Source organism: Streptopelia decaocto (genome assembly GCF_964273445.1).
Source record: "Streptopelia decaocto genome assembly, chromosome: 3".
NCBI classification, from domain to species: domain Eukaryota; kingdom Metazoa; phylum Chordata; class Aves; order Columbiformes; family Columbidae; genus Streptopelia; species Streptopelia decaocto.
The window spans coordinates 56,929,794-56,952,656 of NC_138656.1; the positions used below are offsets into that span (position 1 = coordinate 56,929,794).

Below are 22,863 nucleotides of genomic sequence, written 5' to 3' on the forward strand. Positions count from 1 at the left end.
CCTGTGTTTGGAAGATGCTTACAGGGTATTTTGAGTTGCCTTACAAGTAAAATGATTACAAGGAAAAGGTGAATTACTTAATCGAGATGAAGGAAAATGAAAGCAGGAAGAGCTGAAATTGCAAAAGTCACAGACAGAAGAGAGAAGCTTTGCTTTGTGTTCTCACCAGTTCACTGGAAGTTTTACAAAGAGATATTTGGAAATCACTTGTGAGTTCTAGAAGACTGACCACCACAGAGCAAAACTAAATGTTTTGTTGCCTAGCAGCACCAAAAGGGGAAGGAGGATAAAATGGTCAGTATTTGCAGCCTTAGATTTGGTATTCAAAATCATCTGTCCTTGCCTGATGCTTTTACAAAGCATCCCTTGCATCTAGGGGATCGCTCTGGCTGGGTGCTAGAAGCTACTGTGAAGTGCACCGACCCATCATTTCTGTGTGTTTTGGAATGTTTGTAGATGTTCAGTGCTTTGCAAAATGATGTCTTAAACATAGCTATGTAGATAAAGATGTATCTGCAGTATGTATTATAAAATAGATAATATTTAATATTTAAATAGATATAATTTAATGGTAATTACAAATCTGGACTCAAAAATATATCAAACAAATTAGATCCTCAGAAAGAGAGCGCATTTTTAATAATATATGTGGTTAGTTCAAGAAAGAAATGTCCAACATCAATTTGTACCATTTTCGATGTTATTTTGAATAGCACACCTAGTGTAGTATTTGACTACTGAATTAGATCATTGAATTAGATCATTGGCCCTTCAAGTCCAGAGATTTAAGCTATTTCTGTTATTAAAGGAAGGCAGAGAAACCTAATATAGTTCACCTTGCCAGTTGTTAAATGCTGTATACGGGCAAGAAATGTTATCCTGACACTTTCAGTGATCAGCTCGTGCCCCCCAGCATCATAAAGATTTCATTACTTTTAGCTCAGAAACTTTATTACAGGTAAATCGTATCATGCAGCTGCTCTGCCTCATACAGCGTGATTGTGTCCCTAGTATGACTCTTAACATCAAAAACTAAGCAAGATGGGGGGCAGATGGGTTATTCTAGAGAATCATTCATGTTTGCTTATTATGGAAATTTATTTTCTTTTGGGACACTCAGTGTTGATTTGCAGTGACAGACATAATGCCTTGCCAAAGAATAGATGCTGTTTGCTTAGGCTGATTTTTGAAAGGGCTTGAGTGACACGTGTGTGTGTGCTTCACTATGGGTAAAAATTGACACTGAAAATAAAGGCTCCTGGTTTTGCTGGTGTGCCCATGTGAGTGGTCACCGTGTTTAGCGGTTTGGGGCTACTGAGAGGTGCTTGCTGACATTTATTTAAAGGCATCTGTGTGATGCTGTCCTGTTGCTCCAACTGCAGCACAGCACTCCGCTCCTCATGGTTCTAGCTGGAGAGTGACAGGGAGTGGAGCTGCAGCTGCGCAGCAGCAGTGCGTATTCTGTCTGGATAGTTGCAACTGATGGTGTAAAACTTGAACCAAGCAGCTGTTGGCAGTCTTCTTCTAAATGCCCATATACTGGGCATGTAGGTGTGGATGTTTCTGTTTGCAGTATGCGATGTGTTCATTGCGCACCACTTCGCTGTAAGTCAGTGGGCACAAAGGACTGTGTGACTGGATTTCAAGCCTCAACGGGGTCAGTTTATGAAAATCTTGTCTCCTTTAACTCCTGAGTTCTTGCAGGATGTACCAGAGAAATAAAAACACTTTGCATAGCCATGCCGGCCTGCTTGCTATTAGTGCTATCCCCAAAAGATCTTTGCTGACTGGCAGCAGTTAGTGTTATTAAACACTTCAAGAAACAAATGTTTCCTTTGCTGGCACACAGGCTTAGGAACAGTGTGACTAATGATACCTTTGTAGCTGCAAAAGTTACGTTGGAGTCATTAAAATCTCAGGCCTCAGGGCAAGCAGGGAGTCATCATGGTGCACAGGAGTCAGGATTCTTCCCCAACAAAAGCTGAGATGCTCATACATTTAAAGCCCTTTTATTTCCATGCTGTCTCTCTTCCTTGGATGATACCTAGCAATTGCACAACTAGTTGAATGAACTCTGGGGCACCAGGTATTGAAGCAAAAATACTGGCTGCTACAAGTGGTAGAGCTGAGCCAGCCAGTGGCTTCATCCAGGATGAGAAATTAACTTCACTGTTACTACAGACCAGCTGTGTTTGAGGAGCTCATGAACAGAGTCTTTCAATATTCTCAGGCTCACACTGCAAACAAGACTCACAGCAGAGTTGTGCAGTCAGCACTGTAATACAGAGTATTGCTGGACTCGCCTGTGTGTTTGAAGTCTGCCTTAATTAATTAAGGGACCTCACTTCACTCTGCCTGTTATCTAGCTGAGGGATCACTGATCTGTCCCTGCAAGACACTCTGAAGTGAAAGAATTATAGGCTGAACTGTTTGACAGATAGTGGCTATTTTGCAGAAAAATTTATTTTTCATATCAATGCTCAAACACTTAAATTTCAGAATAATGCTATTACTGATTTCTAAATTTGTTTTTAGAAGCTGCTTTTTAATTAGAATGAGGTGGGTGCAGGTGGGTGTCAGAGAGAGGGAGAATGAGCATGCATTTGCTTGGAGATGGATTGCTAACTGAAGAGCATAGGCCCTGGGAGAGCGCAAGGCATTTAGAAGATGCACCATGCAGAAGACTCTCCACAAGCAAAGCTTTTTATGTAGCTATCAGCAGGTTCCTTAATGGTTTTATAACTGTAAATGCTGTCTATGCATTACTGTGTGTGGGAGTAATGAGCATTAGTTAAAAGACGAAAAATGTAGAAGTAAACCAAGACATTACGTGCTTTTTTTTTTCTTTTTGTTTTTTCCCCCCTTTTTGTCTCCTGACTTAAACAAAATGCTTTGCTGCAAACCAATGATTCTACCATTTATTTTGCTAGGTTAATAAAAACAAGAAGTGGCGTGAGCTGGCAACCACCTTGAACGTTGGCACTTCGAGCAGTGCAGCCAGCTCCCTGAAAAAACAATACATTCAGTACCTGTTTGCCTTCGAGTGCAAGATTGAGCGAGGGGAGGAGCCCCCTCCAGAAGTCTTCAGCACTGGAGATACTAAGAAACAACCTAAGATTCAGCCGCCATCTCCTGGTGAGTCAAGAAAATTGCAGCCTCTTACACAACCATTTTTTGAATGCATAAGATGCTCACTGCGTTGCAGTTTATGTATTTAGAAGCGTGCCTTGCTAATGCTGAACAAAAAAAAATGAAGGTAAAATATGTTGTTGGCATCTTGTTTTCCGACTTGGAGCTAGCTCCTGAGTCAAGTCAGATTTAACTCTGAAGGGACATCTGCAGTCATGTGTCTGGTTTGTCATTGCTCACTCTAATATGTAAAGACGTGTGCACCAGCTTACCCTGAATATTCAGAGTTACGTGCGCATAATAAAGAGAAGAGCATTCTGCGTGGACGTGCTTGCACTGCAGGACAGGAGGCAGCCAGGACTAAAAGGAACGTCCGTTTGTCTAAAGATCAGATTCTGGTACTTGCGCCTCCCTTGCCATGACTCCAAAGTTGCGTTCTGAGCCCAACAACTGGTCAGTAAAGCTTCAGCTGGAGTCAGGCTGGCAGGTGCTGGACTCTGAAACAGCTCACGCTGAATGCATGGCGGATGGAGAGAGTTGAGAGTATGGTGCATCCCCACTGCCAGACCTCACAGTTTGGAGGCATGCTCTCTGGTTTTTGTTGCTAATCCTGTATGTCAGATTAGTCATTAGCATCACTGTCTTTATCTTCTTGTCTGAAAATTTGGAACTGGAAATTCTTGATTTTAGCTGTCCAGTGTTCAGCGTACAGTGTGGTGTTTGAAACCACGCTGTTTTCTTTCTAAATTAATTCAGCTTAAGACTCTCAAGATTGGATAGTCATGCGTGATATTCAAGGCAGGAAAATTCTTCAGTTGTAACATTTTAAGTAGATTGGAAAAGGTGTAGTATTAGTCTATGATGTTGAGGTCTGGACCACCCATGAAAGAGGAAATGTTTCCTTTGATTTGCTGGTTATTAGGCTTTTCTGACCAACAAAATAATTTTGTAAAGACTTACCTTCACAATTACTGTTAGGCAGACCACCTTCTATGGCCAAGAGAATATAATTCTTGATATGTTTACAGCAGTTTCCTGCATTAGAGGGCAGCATAAGGAAAGTATTAAATACCCTAATTTCTGTTAGTGGAGTTCACTGGTTGAAGGTGGGAAGTGGCAAGTCAGGGACACAGCAAGCTCTCCAGGCAGTTTGCAGGCTGTGTGGCTCCAGTTTGAGAATTCCTGTCGTAGATACCAGAAAATTGCAAAGACCTTTATAATCATATAATACAGTTCTAGCTTTTACAAGATCATTTGTTATGACAGCGCTTTGTCAGTTTTGAAAAAGATAAAGGCCATAAGGCTTACATCTTTTTCAGCCTAATGTATTCAGTGTAAGGATTTGGGGGAGTGTTTAGTTAAAATCTTACTGTGTACATCTCTTTGTTTAATACCTTAAATATTTCCTCCACCTTTTAACACCTAGGGTTGTTATGTAACCCAACGCTGATTATTTAATAAAGAATATCACTAGGTTATTTTGCAAGGCAAGTTTAGAAATGGGTAAAAATACTTGGTACTAGAAGTGAAGCCTATAGTCCCAATGTTTTTCTGTCTGAAATGAGCATAGATTCTCCTGAGTGTGCACCATTGCGAAAAATAAAAGATGTTGGACTTACCTGTCACCTCCAGAGAAAGCTGCTAAGGGGAGCTGAAACTGTTCAACTTGTTCAGGAGGGTAAAGAGGAAATTCATCTGTTTCTAGAACTCAACAGCAGTACTAAAAATGAAAGAGTGTTTTGCTTTGCTCTCTCCTCCTTTAGCCTCTCACTGCTCTGCACTGCTCTCAGTAGTTGGTTTGGGGATCATCACCGTAAATTGACTGAATTTTGAGATAAAGGATTGTTATTTAAATACATAATCTTAAACAAGGAACAGAAATGTCAGACATACCACTTTTAGAGGGACTTTTTGCATCATGACACTACAGATGAAAATGGCAAAGTCCAAGTTTAAATTTATCATAACATTCAAGCAAGCTGTCTATGAGGAGAACTGAAACTATTTTTCTAAAATAAAAACACAGCAGGACATAGAGACTAGAAGAGGGGGAAGCAAGCAAAGATCTCAAGGTTTGTTTTGTTGGCAAGAAAAGAGCTCGTGTCACTGAATGGACTGCACTTCTGTACGGAGAAAGGCTTTCCCAGTGTGTATCAGCTTTAATACATGAAATCCCGCTGAGGTATAGATGCTGCAGAGTACAAGCCTGTTCTCTTTAATAGTCAGCTTTTTTTCTTGCTCCTTTTTCTTTACTATATACCAACATTAACATTTTAACTGCACAAAAGAAGTAGAGTTGTGATGTACTTTAGATAATCTGTTACTCTTTGGCATTCAGAGGGCATGGGAGCCCAATACAACAAGAAACAGTTGCCTCCAAAGGTCCTTGCTTTCACCATTAGCCTCTGTTGTGCAGTTAGCTCAGTGTAGGCAGAGCCACTTTGATGCCAAATCCATTTGCAGAGAACTAGTTACAGTATTAGGGCTGAAGTTAGTTCTGGGAAGAAGGGGGGGGGGGGGGCGGGGGCGGGGGGCGGGGCTTGTCTCAGAGGAAAGGGTGCTGTATTTTGTGCAGTTCTAGCCAGCTGATGCTATGAAATCAGGGTCATGAAAGTATAAAGATCAGCTCATCTTCATAGAACTTTTTAAACTAAATATTTCAATTGCTCAGAAGAATGTATAGCAAATATATATAAGAATATATAGAAACTGGCAGCCTTCTTGGTACAGAGAAGAATTCAGTTCCTGTGTAGATGTAGTTCCCAGGTAGGTGTTATGCAAGGTGGGAGCATGGTGACACTCAGTTCAGAGCAAATCAGTTGTTGCAAATGTCCCTTATCCAAGGGACGATTATGTGGCTGCCTCACAGATGACCTTGGGAATGGAATCATAGAAGGAACACTGAAAAACCCACAAAATCTATGGGACTGCAAAGCAGTGATCTGGGTCCATGTGTTAGTCCATTTGCTTGTAGCACTGATGAGGGATTCTCCCATCACTTCTGGTTTTTACAACATCATTAATAAGGTAAATGGTATGTAAAGGAGTGAATTATTTAGTGCTATGTCCAATGCAATTCAGAATAATGTCAGCAATTATAAAAAGCTGAAAAAAGGAGGATAGAGCAGCAAAGTGACAGGCTGGTTGGCTTTGTTCAGCAGAGGTTTGCACAGTAACCGAAGTGTTAGGGGTAGCATTACCTGCCTATTTTAATAAATGTTCTGGCTTCATACCACTGTCAGAACCTCTTCCGTTCTTTCATAAAACTTGCAGGGACACGTGAGGGCCTGAGTGTGGTTTACTGTGGCTTGCACTGCTCTAAGGCTAAGTTGAAGATATGTTTGTGGTAGGCTGAGGCCTTTCTATCACAGCTTCAATCTGTCTGGGTCAGATAATGCCATCAGCAGCAGATGCTTAATGGCAGACTAGCTATTAGAGGACCTCTGTTGGCCTTATGTCCTGGTTGTTGCATCTGTGCCAAGGTCCGTGTCAACTGTTGACCGATCTTTTGCTGCACAGAAAATCCCTTAGAAAGAGAGAAGAGTTGTAGGTCTTTGTAAGCATCCTTCTAGGACTCCAGTGCTTTCCAGAAGTGGGTACAAAGACAGAATGCTCTTCCTGTCATGTGTGTTTGATGGTTTTGACCAAGATATGCACTACTTATGTGGCAAGTTCTAAACTGACAATAATTCTGGGGGCCATTATGCTGAGCACTAACGGATACTGGAGAATAAATTTCAAAGAAGGAGTTATTTTCCATTACTGTACTCTGGCACTGTAAATTCTGAGCTTCAGTATGCGGTTATGTGTGCACAAGACTCAAAATTAGAGATTGAGTGGTTTATGCTATACTGAACGAACAGGATGGCCGCGGTGGTAGAGCTGAGGATGCTCCTGAGTAACACTCAGCAGCTGGCCCTGATGTCAGCAGAGATTTCATTACAGCAGACCTGGAAAAACTGCGCCTGTGTTGGAAGGAGGGAACAGAGCACGACAAGAGTGTGTTCCCTGTGTTTCCTTGGCAGCAGAGAAACAAGGCTGGGGAGGGGGGTGGCAGGGAGGGCACAGGACACAGCACCACACAACACAGCCATTCAGTGAGCCCGTCTGTAACCAAACCCATCCGTCTCTGCTGGCGGGTGGCTGGCTGAAGTGCTATTATTAGGAGGCAAGGTGATGTCATGGAGGGTGTCATGAGGCCAGCCAGGGAATCCCCAGGAAGATGGATGGCAAGGGGTGGGGAGGGGTGGATGGGGGGACAGACAGAGGTGCCTCCATGCTTGTGCCAGCACCCGCTTCGGGGGGGCCCTGCTGCAGCCATCAGCCCCCAGCCCAGCTTAACTGGGGCACTGAGTTCGTGCTGTGTAAATTATCTTCCCAGCGTGGCGGCTGGCTGTTCACTCTGAAGTATGTGAATGTACTTAACCTTCAGTAACCTTTCCATTGTTTACTTTAGAGTATACATTTGTAGCTTCTGGCAAAAGGTAGGGATATCCTAGAGAGCATGTCAGGCTTCCTATTAATGGAGTTTCAAGAGGTTGCATTCTTCTTTTCTTCTCTTTTTTTTTTTTTTTTTTTTTCCTGAAGGGAAGAAAATGCTGGCATGAGAAAGATTTGATTTTTTTTCTTTTTTTTTTTTTTTTAACTGCATGTTTCTGTTCTGGTAAATAAAGTGTCTCTCCTGAAAAAAGTACTTGCTGCGATGCAGGCTTTGCAAGGAAAAAGCCGTGCCGATGCTGTAATTCTATGCTGCCGAGAATAACACATGCCATTGAGTGAACTGTAGAAGGGGACCTCACCTCCTCACTAACAAAGATGTTCATTTTATTTCAACTTGGATGGATTTTTTTATTGTTAAAAGCATATTCTTCCAAATCTGTTAGGACACTTGAAAGACAAGTGTTACTTACATGTGGATGTGAGATGAAGAATTCAGTAGCTATGTACACACAGGTTTTTTCTTGGACATCTTCAAGTCTGCTGCAGAAACATGTAAGAAGAGATTACCCATTTTAAAAGAACATCGTCTTCCTTCTTAGTTCTTTTTTTTTAATACTGAAGCTTACGAAGCACTTTAAAAGATACAGTTTCTATTTTGGGATGTCCACAATCAAAATTAAACATCTACCATAATAAAAACCCTGCAAGAATAGATGTAAAAATTTCAGAGAGCTGCTTAACAAATGTAAAATTTAAGGTAAAACAAGCAAAAGGAATATAGCACTTTCTTACAGAGGAGAGGGTTGTTGTCATGTTCTTTAACTAGAAAATATTGCTAATAGCAATGTGTGTAAAACATGTGAGAGAGCATAACTAGTTTGCATTTAACATGTGTGCATGCAGGCACCTGTGTACATGCTATATCCAAAAACTGTTTGAAGTATATTGCTTTGATGCAAAGTCAAGTGCTCAAAGGTTAGGAAATGTCAAAAGTGAGACATAATCTTTGCAACCTTAATTATGTTTCCTTGTGCAAATACACTTCAATGCACTCTTGATTATGTAGTCGCATTGAAATTTTTTCCGTGCAACGTCTGTGTCATTCAGCACACGGAACAAACAGTGCTCAGTTAGCGAGGAGTTACTCAGCATTTCATGTTATCCTCACTTTACGGTACACAGCTCTTACTTGTGCCATAGACTCAAACAGAAAGTTATAAATTTACTCCTTGGTTTTTCTCGACCTCACTACAAGTGTATATGAGTCATATGATTCCCATTCTACGGAAGAGGAACTCGGCTACCAAAAAATTTACAACATGAGTATCCACTAATTCTGGGTGCCGGTTTTCTAAGTTTTGCCATATATAGCCCTTTATATGATCTCATCTGTTGCCCTACATGTTCTGCACAGCTGGAAAACAGCATCTCTAAACAGACTCTCTGATAAAAGGAACACACATCTAAGAATCTCCTGTGCAAAATTCAATTTCACATGCCCAGTGTTGGACTCTTCCCAGTACTGAATTCTTTGAATTACAGTGAGAGTCCTGCTCACCCCCAGCCTGAAATAAGTGCAAGTAGGATCTTCAGAAAACCAAGCAGTGGATGTATAGCAAGTTAATAATCTCTACTTATCAGCAGGTATTTTTCACAAATTTATTTGACCAAATCAGAATAAACACTGGAACAGCAAGAGTAGTTTCCCATCATAGGCACGTCCCCAACACTACCACCAAGTTTTATCTTCAGACAATGAAGGGACCGCTGGTGCTGTGTGTGAAAAAGGTGCCTAAATATATTCTTGGCTTGGAAGACTCACAGAAAAATATTTCTCTTTTCGGGACAACAGAAGAAGACTATATGTTTTCAAAGGCATATTCTTTAAAAAAAGCTGGCCAGTTACAGCTGCAAATTTCCAAATCAAAATTAGCTTGAGGGGAATATTTGTCAGGATGAGTTCCTGATGATAGGCTGAAGCTTGGCAAAGGTACTGAAAATCACATCATAGAAGAGAAAGTTAAGTTGCTTAAACAATTGTACCCGATCTACCAACAGTGAGCATTAAGAGTGCATACTTATTCCTTCTCAAGGAATGTGCTATTTACATTGAAGCTATTACTAAAAGATAGATGAACTATTCAGTGGCCTGTGAATGTATGCAGTTGCATTGTAGGTCATATCCACACTTGGGCTCTTCTTGGGAGCTGATGACCTAATCCAGAAATTGGAACACTTGCAGTTGTTCTTCTGTAGAAGTGGCCCTGACCCAGTGGATGTCAAGAGCACAGCATATTAACAAAGCAGTACCAGAAACTTGGCACTTCTCAAGATAGCATTTGCCTTCCATTTTTTCAGCTGTTCATATGCAGTTGTTTAAAAAGAGGTGTGGGAAAAATAACCAACCCTATAATCACCATCTAGCAGATAGAAATTTGACTTGTAGCTCTCAATTAGGTATCTTCTTTTTGCTTTTAAACCCTTCCTTATCCAAGAAGACTATATAAAACACATAGTTATTCATATTAAAGATTCTATACCCATGCAAGCTGATAGATACTGAAAAAATATTTTACTTATTTTCTTTAGGTTTTCTTTAGTTATGAATTATGTTCTTGCTTAGGTAGGATAGGTAGGTAGGAAGAACTTAATTGCTGCTTAGTAGCCCAAGATAAGAGAAATATGCAGGGTTAGGCAATATCGTATTTTATAGTAAGTAAATGGGTACACCAAGATGTTTACTTACATGGTTCTAATATAACAAGATGGTATGTGACAATGTGTGGCTTAACTCAAAAATGCTTTCAAGTTTTTTAGAAGTAATCTGGAATTGTGTTTAAAGCTCAAGGGCAGGAGAATGATCCCAGCTCACTTGGGTCATATATACAAAGGGTTCACTTTATGTGAGCATGATGATTTTTTAATTATCATATGGATTTGTTTTATTATAGTGCTAAAGCCTTCAGTCAGCTGTAGCATTAGTTGTTGCAAATGTTGTTGTTACTGTATTAATGCAATCAGAGAGCTTTTCTTGAACTTTTTTTGAACCTCATTACTGTGTGAGCATAATCCAAACATGCCTCAGAAAGCTGAGGACAAGAACAACGTGGTCTACACAATGTGGATTTTACATATGCACTTGCTACTGGGACTGATTTCCAGATAGTGGAACATGTGTTGCAGATATAAATGAAACACATATAAAAAAGGTGTTCTTTAGTTAAAAACAAGCTCTGCCTGTCAAGATGATGAGTGTTCTAGCATTCTGAGTCAATTATAAACTACTCTTTCATTCACATACAGAAGAAAAGCCCATACTGCTTGTTCCACTTTTCCCTCTAGCAGTAATTTATAAAGTTTCGTTAATTGGTTGTTGAACATAGATAGTCAGGCACTATAAGATGCTTACATGACAGTTCATAAAAAAAAAAAAAAAAGGACCTCTCAAGCCAAAGACATGTCTTTCTGAGTCTATTAGATTTATGAATTTTTCTGCTGGTAATTTTTTTTTCCCGATTGCATCTGAAGATTGGAATTTTAGAAGTTCTGCTCAAATACAATTTCTGCTGCAAGGCCGATCAGATCCAAGTCTTAGATGTTGTTACTAATTCCCACTTACCATCTTCTAAATCAGAAAACGACTATGCCAGATCTCTGGGGTTTGGGGCTGTTTCTTCTCAGTAGTCATATGAAAACAGTAAATTTGGTGTCTGCTTTAAAATACTGGTCTGGATGTATTTTATCATTAGCTTATATGTTGTATTCATTTAATATCCTTATTACTGTTCAGTCTCACTGGAACAGAACAGTACACGCTTTTCTACACTTGTCATTTCAACAATACAGCAATTTACCATCATGGTGAAGGACAGTAGTGCAGGTGCTCTATCGTGTTCTGAGATCTCAACATAGAAGTTTCTGCAAATGAAATAGATGCTTTGCAGAATTGACCTGATCTTGTTGCATGTGCTCTACAATGAACCTAACTCATTTTATTAGGACGTCCATTGCTGTTTTTACAATCGTATTAAGTGCATTAACTATAGCCTCCTGTTCAAATTCTGCTTTCAGTGATTGTTTTCTTCTTATCCCAGATTGCCTTTTACATTTCTTAAATACAACCTTTTCTCATGCTATCTCAAAGATGGCATGGGGCTGCAGTGCGCCACTAATCTTTTCCCATGTTTCACCATGGAAATGTCTGCCTTTTAGTGGTAAATTAAATTATGAATTTCTATTAATATAGGAGTTTAAATTTGTGAGGAAAAGCTTCTGGCTTAAATTTGCCTTATAAACGTATGTGTTGTGATTGTGATTATATGAAGAAGCTGTGCTGAAGAACAACCTTCATTTACTCTGCTGTAAACTATAGACAATTAACTTTGTATCTCTGACCTCTGATTTAAATGATCCTTCATCTAGGTGATTTCTATTAATGTTGCTTCAGGCAGCAGATTAAATTCATGGTTCTAGGAAAGATGATGGCTATTACTGCACAGTGTATCCTGATCTCCGAGGATTTTGAGGAAGTTGTAAAGTGCTGAGACGCATGATATAAGCAGACTTATGGGGGAAAGGACCAGTTTCTCTCCTTGATGATTATTATTTCCACAGGAATTCAGCTGCTACCTTTTAATAGTTCTTTTTCTTTGATTTCCCAGCTAATTCTGGTTCCTTGCAAGGCCCACAGACTCCACAGTCTACTGGTAGTAATTCCATGACAGAAGTGCCAGGCGATTTGAAGCCCCCAACACCAGCATCAACACCTCATGGACAGATGACACCTATGCAGGGTGGCAGGTATGGAAAGGGCTTTGGTGCATTTGGCGGGGCTGTAGTTCTACAACAGTTTAAGCCGGTCTTTCCCTTTCCCAACTGCTCAGGCACTCATCTGATTCTGTGGTGAACCAGACAGAGCCTTAAAAGCAGCAGAAAATTATTTCTTTTTGGAGGGGAGGGAGGGAAAGAGAGGAAGGAGTGGGAGCTGTGTTAGCTCTCTCAGTACTAGAGAAGGATCAGACAAACACTAGTGCAAAGGGAGGCAGGCAAATACGTGAACAGTGGGGAGCAAGGTGGAACTCAGCAGCACCAACTTAGAACCACAGCCTTCCTTTCCTTGCTTACCCTGTCCTCCTCTGGTGTACAGGTCCAGACATTCATGCTTAGGAGGGAGGAATGTGTGGTTTGAAGGTGTTGCTTAAATTCAAATTATGAAAAGCATATATACTAACAGTGGTTGAGATAGCAGAGGATTCGACTGGATGGACCAAGAGATCCCTTTCAGTTGAATGTCGTGGAAGTCACATAGACTGGCTGAATCTGAAGTGGAGCCTTAACCCACTGAAGTCCAGCAAAAGTGTTCTTAGTGACTTCAGCAGGCACATAGCTGAGCTCTGAACTACATACAGAATCACTCTAAACTTAACATACTTAGGTTCTTTTTTCTCCATCTGTAATACTGCAGAAAGGATAGCAAGAAGCTTTCATAATAATCTTTAATTCAGATTGACTTTTCTTTCATGATGTAAAAAAAATTCCTCTGCATTAAGGATAAATCCGATAGTTATCAGGGAAACTCCACTTCCAAAGCCAAATTTTTAGAGCTTTAGAATAAAGCTGGCTGCAACCATATAGTTTAGTGCGTCTCCATAACAGTAAATAGTGTTTGGGAGTTAAATCAAGTGTTACTGTTTAGTCTTTCCTCTAGTAGGAGAGCAATGAGGTGCTTCGTAAATCTGAAAGGTAATAAATATGAAACTGATAAAAACTAATACTCTTGTGACAAAGCATATAATTAAGCTGTGGAGCTCACTGCCTTAGGGTAGTGCGGCAAACAGTGAAATTTCAGAAGGGCTTAGGCTTTTGTGTAATAAGAACATGTACAGCTGAATTAGATTTAAACCCATGATCTTTAAGGTAAGTAGTCAGATAAGCTTGGGGGAAAAATGGGAACATTTTCTTAATGATTGTCCATTGTGAAAGTGTTTTGCATCTTCCTCGGATATATCCTGCACTGATCACTGCCACAGCATCACAGGCTGGGTGTGTTATAGTCCAGTCTTTCTTTCACTGTTCCTATGAATACGGGATGATGTTAATGGCTCCTTTTTCTCATCTGCTAGAAACAGTGCAGTTAGTGTGCACGATCCCTTTTCTGATGTAAGTGATTCAGCGTTCCCGAAGCGAAACTCTGTGACGCCAAATGCACCATACCAGCAGGGAATAAACATGCCAGATATGATGGGAAGGATGCCATATGAGCCGAATAAAGATCCTTTCGGTGGAATGAGAAAAGGTATTTTCTTTGTGGGAACTTAAGTATTCTTCCCTACTTCTGTGTAATCAAGATGTTCTAGTCATCACAATGAGCTTTTTTACTTTGCTGGTTTTGCTATTGCTTAAATAGTATGCTTATAGCAAAAAGAGAGGTACAATGCAGTTGTGTTTTGTTCTGGTCTGGTCATATTTTCCTCTCTTAGAGTCATACTGTTTATTTTAGACTTAACAGAATCCTAAAAATGCGTGTGGGAATACATTTCAGGAAATGGCATAAATTCATAGGGTTAGATTTTGTGCAATGCCGTATGTTTCTTGAGGGTGATTAGCTATTCTGCAAATGAGATGATGGACTTCAATGTTAGAATGTGAAATGGTAAAGCAACATGTCTGGTTGTACTAGGGCTGAACTGGGAATTCACTGTGTGGAACTGAGCAAGTCTCCTAGTGCTCTCTCAGTTTATGTATTTTTCAGAATAGGAAAGTTGATTTTTTTTTCTCACTTGGACAGCCTCTGTCAAAAGGTGATAAACACACTCAAAGTTTGCTTATTTTTAGAAAGCGAAAGTTAAAATTAATGTCAAACCCGACTCTTGTCCTTTGGGGCACTTAACCTACAGATGGTTTTGTGAATATTGTAAAATGTGCCTAAAATTAATCAATCTTGCATGCCTCATATATAGGAAAGTGGGATGAAAGGACACAAGCAGGGCTCACAATGGCTGCAAAGAGGAGAGTAGATGGAGGAGATGAAATTAAGAAAGTGGAAACTGAAAGGGAGCAAAAGGGAGAAATGGGAAGAAGAGGTCCAGAGATAAGGGGAAGAGAGATATGTGATGAAGTGGGGAGATGCTTTAAAAGAGATAGTTATTCTGATGTTATTTTTTTTTTTAAACCTTCCCTTTAAATCCTTTTGCCTGGACTAGGGACACTAGCATAACACAGTTGGAGGAAGGGAAAAACCTGTCTTAGATTCACTGTAGGTTTTATATCCATGAAAGATTAAGTGGGTTTATTGCACTTTGTCATACATTTCACATTCATCCTGTTGAAATAGAAATATCTCTTTTCAGTATCTGCTATGAGGGACTAAAGGGTAGAGTCTCTTCCTCTATCTGTTTGGGGATTTATATCTGATATAGTGGTCAACGTGCCTTTTCTTGGGCTTGTAGAATATGCCCATCCTGCTCAAGAAGCTACAGTAGGATAAAGTAACCTTTCCATAACTATATTATGGTATATATGTGTGTATGAGAGCTTTATGGGAAAAAGAAGAGAGTGATTCTTACTACTTTGTAATCCAAACTGGGGGATTTGCTTTCATCTGTTTTGTAAGGTTTATGTTTGCAGTTTGTGTTTGTGTTCCTATTTAGCATTGTTTGGGGTGAAAAGAACAAGAACGAGTTCATGTTCAGCTATGGAGATCACAGGGAAGAAGCTGCCTGGTGCCTGATGAGCTTAGTTTCATAGGATGAGATTGCTTTCCTCTCTTGCAGTTCCTTAATATTATAACGATCATCTTGCTAATGGTCCTACTTCATGTGTTTTCATCAGACCCTGGAGAGCTTGTCAGACACCAGCTAATTCTCCTTGGCAGTATTAGGGGTCTGAACATTATTTTAAAATACATCATTTAATGGAAAGATGTCTTCAAACACCCAGAATAATATATTTAATTTCCGTTACTCATGCAGTGCCTGGAAGCAATGAGCCTTTCATGACCCCTGGACAAATGCCTAACAGTGGAATACAAGATATGTACAACCAGAGTCCATCTGGAGCCATGTCCAACATGAGCATGAGCCAGCGACAGCAGTTCTCTTATGGAGGCTATGACAGGAGGTGAGTCAATCTCCAAGAAAAAGCAATGCCCATTAGTGAAAAAGATCCTCTCTTTCCTCATTTCATTTTCACGTCGGACCTTGCAGAGAACATAGCAGCCTACATTTCCTACAGCATCTTACTAAATCACCGGGAGTCAAACCACTGCTAGTGACCGAGTCTAGCTGTTCACACAAATTAATAAGGAGGAATTGTCACACCTTAGAAGTTGCTCAAGCTGCAGCAGATCAGCACGTGGGTGTGTTTGACAGCTGCCTTCAGCTGGCAGCTGGGCTGGGCTGTGATGGCATAAAGTAGCACTTGAGTTAGTCTTCTGACCATGTTTTCACCTAAACAGTTGTTGGTGAGAGTTTTATGAAAAACACAATGCACAGCCCAAACATGTCTAGTTTGTGGTGTGTTGGTGAATTGCCTTTGGAGAGTCTGGCATCTGTTGTCTGAGTTGTAGGTGCACCGGTCTTGCAGTGTATCCATCAGGACCCTCATAAGTTTGTCTTTCAGTAAAGTACACAAAATAAATTTGGTCCTCTTTTGTTTATCCCAGGAAAGGCTTTGGAAAAAAAACCTGTAAAATCACTGATGTCTAAGCATTGGTATAGCAAGCAGAGTGGTTTGGAAATGTTTGTATTATATTAAGTATTCCAGTAGGTTTTGCAGTTCTGGCTGTATTCCTACTTTTACTTTCATTAGGCTGTGTACTTTAGATTAACTTTTTGTTTCCTGGTGGTAGCCAAAGTGGTGCAGTGTGAGTCTGCTAAGTGTACCAGCAGAGTAGTTTTTAGTTAGTAGTTTGAAGTAGTAGATGTGTAGAGTAACACAAGTGTAATCATGTTGTTCAACAGGTCACATTGCTGGGGACTCAGAGTGAGGGTTCCACTGGAAGGTGATAAGTCAAGAGAATGTTTTCTTTAAGGGGTGTGTTTTATTTTACTGGCAATTTTGTAGAATAAGTGCTTTTTACAGAATGAGGTTTCCTTTGTCATTTTTTAGGTCGGATCATGGGCTGGGTCCTGAAGGCAGTATGGGACCACCTGGTCAAAGCAACATGGTGCCTTCAAACAGTGACCCAAGCATGTACTCTCCTAATCGTTACCCTGGCCAGCAAAGGTGAACACTGATTTCTCTGTTCGTAATATCTGCAATAACCAGCTAATGAGTGCCAGCAGCCTCTGTGAGGGCACACAGACAGAATATGTGGCTTCTTGGTGCATTATTTCTCTTTTGCCTGTTCTTATTTAGGCTTTTACTGTTGGTTCAGTTTCAGGGCGGGGGGAGCAGAGGCTTAGATGAATCAGTTGACTTTTTGTAGCCAGAGACTCACAGATGTTAGACAAGGAGTATACATCCTACCTTGAGTATCTCCTTGCCAACACTGAACTACAACATATTGTACAGGCCTAAGTTCTCCAGAGCAGCATTAAACAACACCACTTCTGAACCTTCCACCACTTCACCTGGCTTGTGGTTATCCTGTGGCTAACCAATTTAACATTTAGAAGGTGTTCCCTTATGTATGACATACATGTAGCTTTGTTGAGTTTTATCTTATTGCATGTACCATCTTGGACACCTATAGACAATTTCCATCAGCTATATTGTTCTTTTAACTGGCATTAGGTAATTTCTCTCCATCCACATAATAATTCTAGGAGATACTGAACAGCTATTGCTTTCACTCTGGTCATCTCTCAAGTAATGTGAGTTTTCTATGCTTTTGGGAAAAGTAGGTCCCATTAGTTCTTTTAACGTGTCAGGTTCCCCAATCCTCTGTTTCTCTGACTCTCCCTGATACATTACTTCCATAATTGTACTCAAATAGTAGATGTGTTCTCATTGATAGTGTACAGAGAGGAATTACTGACATATTGGTCTGTGGTAGAGTGTTATTTTTCAATGTTAATACTTTCCAAGTACTTCATTTCAGCAACCTAAATTTCATTCAGATATGCTAAAAATATTGCAGTTGCACTGTAGTGCTCCTCAGAGGTCTTAATGGCCACAGGTAAGTTTCCAAGTGCAATGCAACTCTGCCTCTTACATGTATGCTTCATTATGGAGCTTTAATTAAAAATTACTTGAACATTAGCAAAATTATGAGTACTGTTTTTACTCAATAATGATGTATTTAGATGCTACAAATTGTCATGAAATTTATACTCATTTTTTTTCACTGTCATCAGACTGAAATCACAACTTCACTTGAAAAGAGCAGTTAACTGTTGATTATATTCTTAAATAATCCAGAAAGTGTCTTGCTTGGAGACTGACTTGTTAAAAAATGAGAATTATGACTTGGAACCCTTGAGCTGTACATCAGATACTTTTCCACTTTAGATGGGTTCCTAGCACCTGCAGCTGCCTTCCTTACCTGTTTCCATTCCTGAGTGGTACCTCTAAATCTCTCTGTTACATCTTCACTGCTCCTCCTTTCTTCTGTCTGCTTTTATCTCCTTCCTTCTGCTACCAGCTCCAGCAGAGCTTAGTACATAAGGCTCAGAACCACACCACACTGTACCTTCACCTTGTTTCCAAATGGCAAATATCTTCAAGACGCAAGATCATCGGAGTACTTTTCCCGGTGGCTTAAAAATTCCAGCAGCTCTAAGTGTTGATTTGAATGCTTCATTTTAGGCATGAACCGTATGGGCAGCAGTATCCAGGACAAGGACCTCCCTCAGGACAGCCACCATATGGAGGACATCAACCTGGAATGTATCCACAGCAGCAGGTAGGAAAGGGGGAAACAGCTATAACATTTGTTTAATAAATGTCACCCCTAAATTCTGTATATATTCAAAAATTTGTTTATACAATGTTTGTCTTTTGGCACAGAGGTGGCCTGTAGTTCTGGTCAAAATCACAGCCCATATGGATAAGCAGTGTATGTGCAGCTATAGGAAAATGTGTTCATTACACTGGAAGAGTGTAAATTTTAACAGATGTTCTGTGGCTTTGGATGTGTATCAAGAGATTGTCCCAAGTTAATAACCAGCAGACTGGGAAAACATAATTTGTAGGCTAGTAAAGTGATGGTGCCTCAATTCCAGAAATGAACAGGAAAGCTGCTTGCCTGGCAGGTTGAAGGGCCTTAACTTAATGTCATGCAGCCAAGTGAACCCAACAGAAAACTGGAACAAAGTAAAATGTACAGTACTCTCAATTATTTAGAATGCTGTCGCGGGTCATATGAGATAACTATCTTTAATATAGATCAGATGGCATATTCCCCACATTATCTCTAGTAACAGTATAGTACAAATACATAAGAGAGAACATCGTTAGTGTTAAAAATAGTTTAAATATGTGTAGTTCCAGTCTCCCTAACTTTGTAATAATTTTGACAATACAAATCATATTCATTAATAAGATTTTTTTTGTTGTTACATGTATCTTTAATATCTTGTGGGCAAAATCCTATCTTATAAGTCAATAGCAGAACTCCACTGACTTCAGAAGGATCAACATTTCATCCCATGTGTTTCTAATTCATTTCTAGTCATACAATAATCGAAGTTAGCTTCCAAAATAGAAAGTACTTCCTTATAATACAAAAATAAAAATTTAAGCTAGCTTTCAGCCAATTTCGGATAGTCCTTTTCAGTTTGTGATATAGTTTTACTAGGAAATTTGGAGGGGGGAAACCTAAAAGAGGGGATTTTAGGTTGCACTGTACTGAAAATGTATATAAATTTCGATTTCAGAATTTCTTGCTTATCTCTTTGGTTCATAACATCTCTCTAACATAGCATAGTCAAAAAAACTGTTTTGTTGTTCTATATGATGAGCATATGCTAGCAGACTAGGTGATTTAGTGGGGAAATAGCCAAGATATATTGCAGAACAGTTTATAATATTCCATGCTAACATCTGCAGAGAATATATTAACTACATGTTCATTTAAGCAAGGAGACAGCTAGAATTTGTAAAATTGTATTTGGCCCTGTCCTTAGTGCTGTTTATATGCTTTGTACAATGACTCTTGAATGTAAAATGCATTAATGCAAAAAAGCAGTGAAGAGTGAAAGGCAAGGAGGCTGGCTGACCTCAGCCTCTCCCTCCCATTCCCACAGGATTCCACTTCTTCATTTAGCTAGAGATTAGGTTGCCACTAGCTTATTTTCAGTTTTCTAAATCTCACTCCACAGTGGTACAGGAAGAATGTGAAAAATGACCCTTTCGAAGCTCTATTTACAACCTGAAGGCCAGGGAATGACCTGGGAAGGAGGTGCTTAGAGCCTGAACTCCTGGGGCTAACGAAGCACTTGAGCTAGGTTTTTCAATTCCTGTACAAATGCTTGTACCCTGAGAGTCTCCTGCCAAACCTTTACACAGGAGAGGGAGTTCAGGTGCATCACTGTCCTCAGCCCTGCTTGCCATTAGGCCTGTTGCCACTATGAATACAAGGGCATGAAACTGCTTTTATGAAGGCACATGCTTCATTCCCAAGAGTCTTACTTCAAGCGCTCTGAGTCACTGTGGCAAAACAAACACCGGTTTTTTAGGTGTGGCAACTACCAAGTCAGTTCTTGATGTATAAATTGGCCCCAGGGGTGGAATTTACTACAGCAAGTAGTTTATGTAAGGCTGAAGATAGGTATTTCTCAGATAGCCAGACAGCTCTATAACAAGTTTTTTAAAAAAATACTTTTATGCAATACAGTAGTTGTGGTTTTATGTGCACCAAAGTTGGAAGATGATTTTATGAATCCCAGAGCTGTTTTAACTGACGGGCATTGAATACATACAGAATTTTATCTGATCTTAACTCTAGTACCTTAGTATACATTGTGCAATGTGACTGAGCTACAGTTTCCGGGGGAGCCATAACTTTGAATTTGCCATAGATCATATATTCAAAAATCACCCATTTAATTCACATTTTTTGCTTCAGAGCACTCAGCGTGGTTTGAACTGTGGAGCAAACTCCCACAGGAACTAAGGACCGCTGCAAACCTTACCACCTTCCCCTTAAACTGCAACGTCTTTTTTTGTTCTGCCATCTTAAACATAAATACATACAAGCTTGTATGATTTAAAAACACCTCAGCTCTGCCCAAGGCAAAACATCTTTCCTCACACAGTATTCCCCACTTGAGAGGGTGAGAAGCAAAGGGGGAGTAAACCATAGGTGGCAGTTACATTGCTGAATTCATTCCTGATCAGCAGGGTAAGAACCTGCATAAACTAAACCAGAATGTTTGGACGTGACCGTTTGCTGTAATAATCTCACAGTAAATTAAATGTGATTAAAATGATTTGTGAAGAAGGACAGTTGCCCAAACAGGACAATGTTCCTGGGAATCACACAGAGTAGCAAATGCAGCACGTTTTCTCCTACTGATGAATTTGCTGTGTGTAGCCTATGCCCTGTCGTAAGATCCAGTGTTTCAGACATGCATGCTTGCAGCATGTCTTGTAATTTTAAGATTTTATTCAACGCATGTCTCTTAAGAAGATTCACTGAGCAGTTTTTTTTTTTTTTTAAGATTTTTCTTCTTAGTAGACTAAGCATAAAAATTAAGTGAAAATATTGTAGTTGGTGAGGACCATTGCCTTTTCATGCATCTCTGAAATGACCAGTGGAATTTAATCTGACAGATAGTAAAGGGAAAGGGAAAAAATGAGACTAAGCACAAGAAAATTTAGCCCAAGGATAAGTTTCCTTTTAGTATTAAAAGCACAGCAAAACAGAGGCTTAAAAAGAAAGCCCTGGATCAAGCATAACCGTAGCACTGCATGCCTGACTTTGGAATCAGCATGATTCCTCTAGATCTAAGCACCTTCACCTTTTAAAATGATCTTTCATCCAAGATGTTTGTATTGTGTATGGTGTAAAAGTGACACATTTTCTTTCCAAATATTTTTTTCAGAACTATAAGCGACACATGGATGGCATGTATGGGCCTCCAGCCAAACGCCATGAAGGGGATATGTATAACATGCAGTATGGCAACCAGCAACAGGAAATGTATAACCAGTACAGCAACGCGTACACGGGGCCTGACAGGAGGCCCATGCAGGGACAGTATCCATATCCATATAACAGGGAGAGGATGCAGGGCCCAGGACAAATGCAGCAGCATGGAATACCTCCCCAGATGATTGGTGGCCCCATGCAGTCGTCATCCTCCAGTGAAGGACCTCAGCAGAACATGTGGCCAACACGAAATGATATGCCTTACCCTTACCAGAATAGGCAAGGTCCAGGAGGCCCTGCACAGGCCCCACCATATCCAGGGATGAATCGCACTGACGATATGATGGTACCTGACCAGAGGATAAACCATGAGAGTCAGTGGCCTTCTCATGTCAACCAGCGTCAGCCTTCTTATATGTCATCCTCAGCCTCCATGCAGCCTATCACTAGACCTCCTCAGTCATCCTACCAGACACCACCCTCTATGCCAAACCACATCTCTAGAGCTCCAAGTCCAGCATCCTTCCAGCGCTCTTTGGAAAACCGTATGTCTCCAAGCAAGTCTCCTTTCCTACCCTCCATGAAGATGCAGAAGGTTCTACCCACAGTTCCAGTGTCACAGGTCACAGGACCTCCACCTCAACCACCACCAATAAGGCGAGAAATTACTTTCCCCCCAGGCTCTGTAGAAGCATCCCAACCAGTCTTAAAACCAAGACGAAAGATTACCTCAAAAGATATTGGTAAGCATCAAAGCAAAAACCAAATACCAAAATAGATTGGGAGAAAGGGACTTAGATTTTCTTCTGCATTTCAAGACTATTTTGACAAATAGTTAGCTTTGGTAACTGTAATGTGATTGCCTTCAATAAAAATGTAATAACATATGCAATAGTGAGGATGATAGGTAGAACTCATCCCAGACAATCTGTCATGAAATGAAAGTAATATTTTACATGGAGACCTGAGGACTCTAGAAATGCATTAAAAATGAAGTTTGTCTCAGATTTCCAAGTGATCTGTGTTGAAAGGTCTTTCAGAATGTCTGTTAAATCACCAGTGCAGCATGTAGCTGAGCAAAGCTTTCTGTGTTCTTGTTCCATGGAAGCTCATGCTCTCTGCCTTCTATAGTCTCTGCCTCTCTTGAATGGCCTATTTATTCATTCCAAATTACTAGTCATGTTTGCTTCTCCCCCTGTTCTTTCCCAGGCATCTTCTTATCTTGAATTCCTGTTACATTTCATACATTCAAGCTCTTA

General features: G+C 40.2%; 1 protein-coding gene across 7 annotated transcripts in view; it reads left to right on the forward strand.

Annotated features, from left to right (window-relative positions):
* ARID1B (AT-rich interaction domain 1B) overlaps positions 1-22,863 on the forward strand; it is a 330,843-nt gene that overhangs the window by 302,377 nt on the left and 5,603 nt on the right. For 4 of the 7 annotated variants that reach the window (XM_082048491.1, XM_082048495.1, XM_082048496.1 and 1 more), the window contains 7 exons: positions 2,931-3,135; positions 12,231-12,369; positions 13,692-13,864; positions 15,540-15,687; positions 16,678-16,794; positions 18,319-18,415; positions 21,558-22,347. In XM_082048491.1, the coding sequence (XP_081904617.1) occupies positions 2,931-3,135; positions 12,231-12,369; positions 13,692-13,864; positions 15,540-15,687; positions 16,678-16,794; positions 18,319-18,415; positions 21,558-22,347 (1,669 nt within the window). The remainder of the gene's footprint in view (positions 1-2,930; positions 3,136-12,230; positions 12,370-13,691; positions 13,865-15,539; positions 15,688-16,677; positions 16,795-18,318; positions 18,416-21,557; positions 22,348-22,863) is intronic. The other 3 variants (XM_082048493.1, XM_082048494.1, XM_082048497.1) reach the window with 1 other exon arrangement.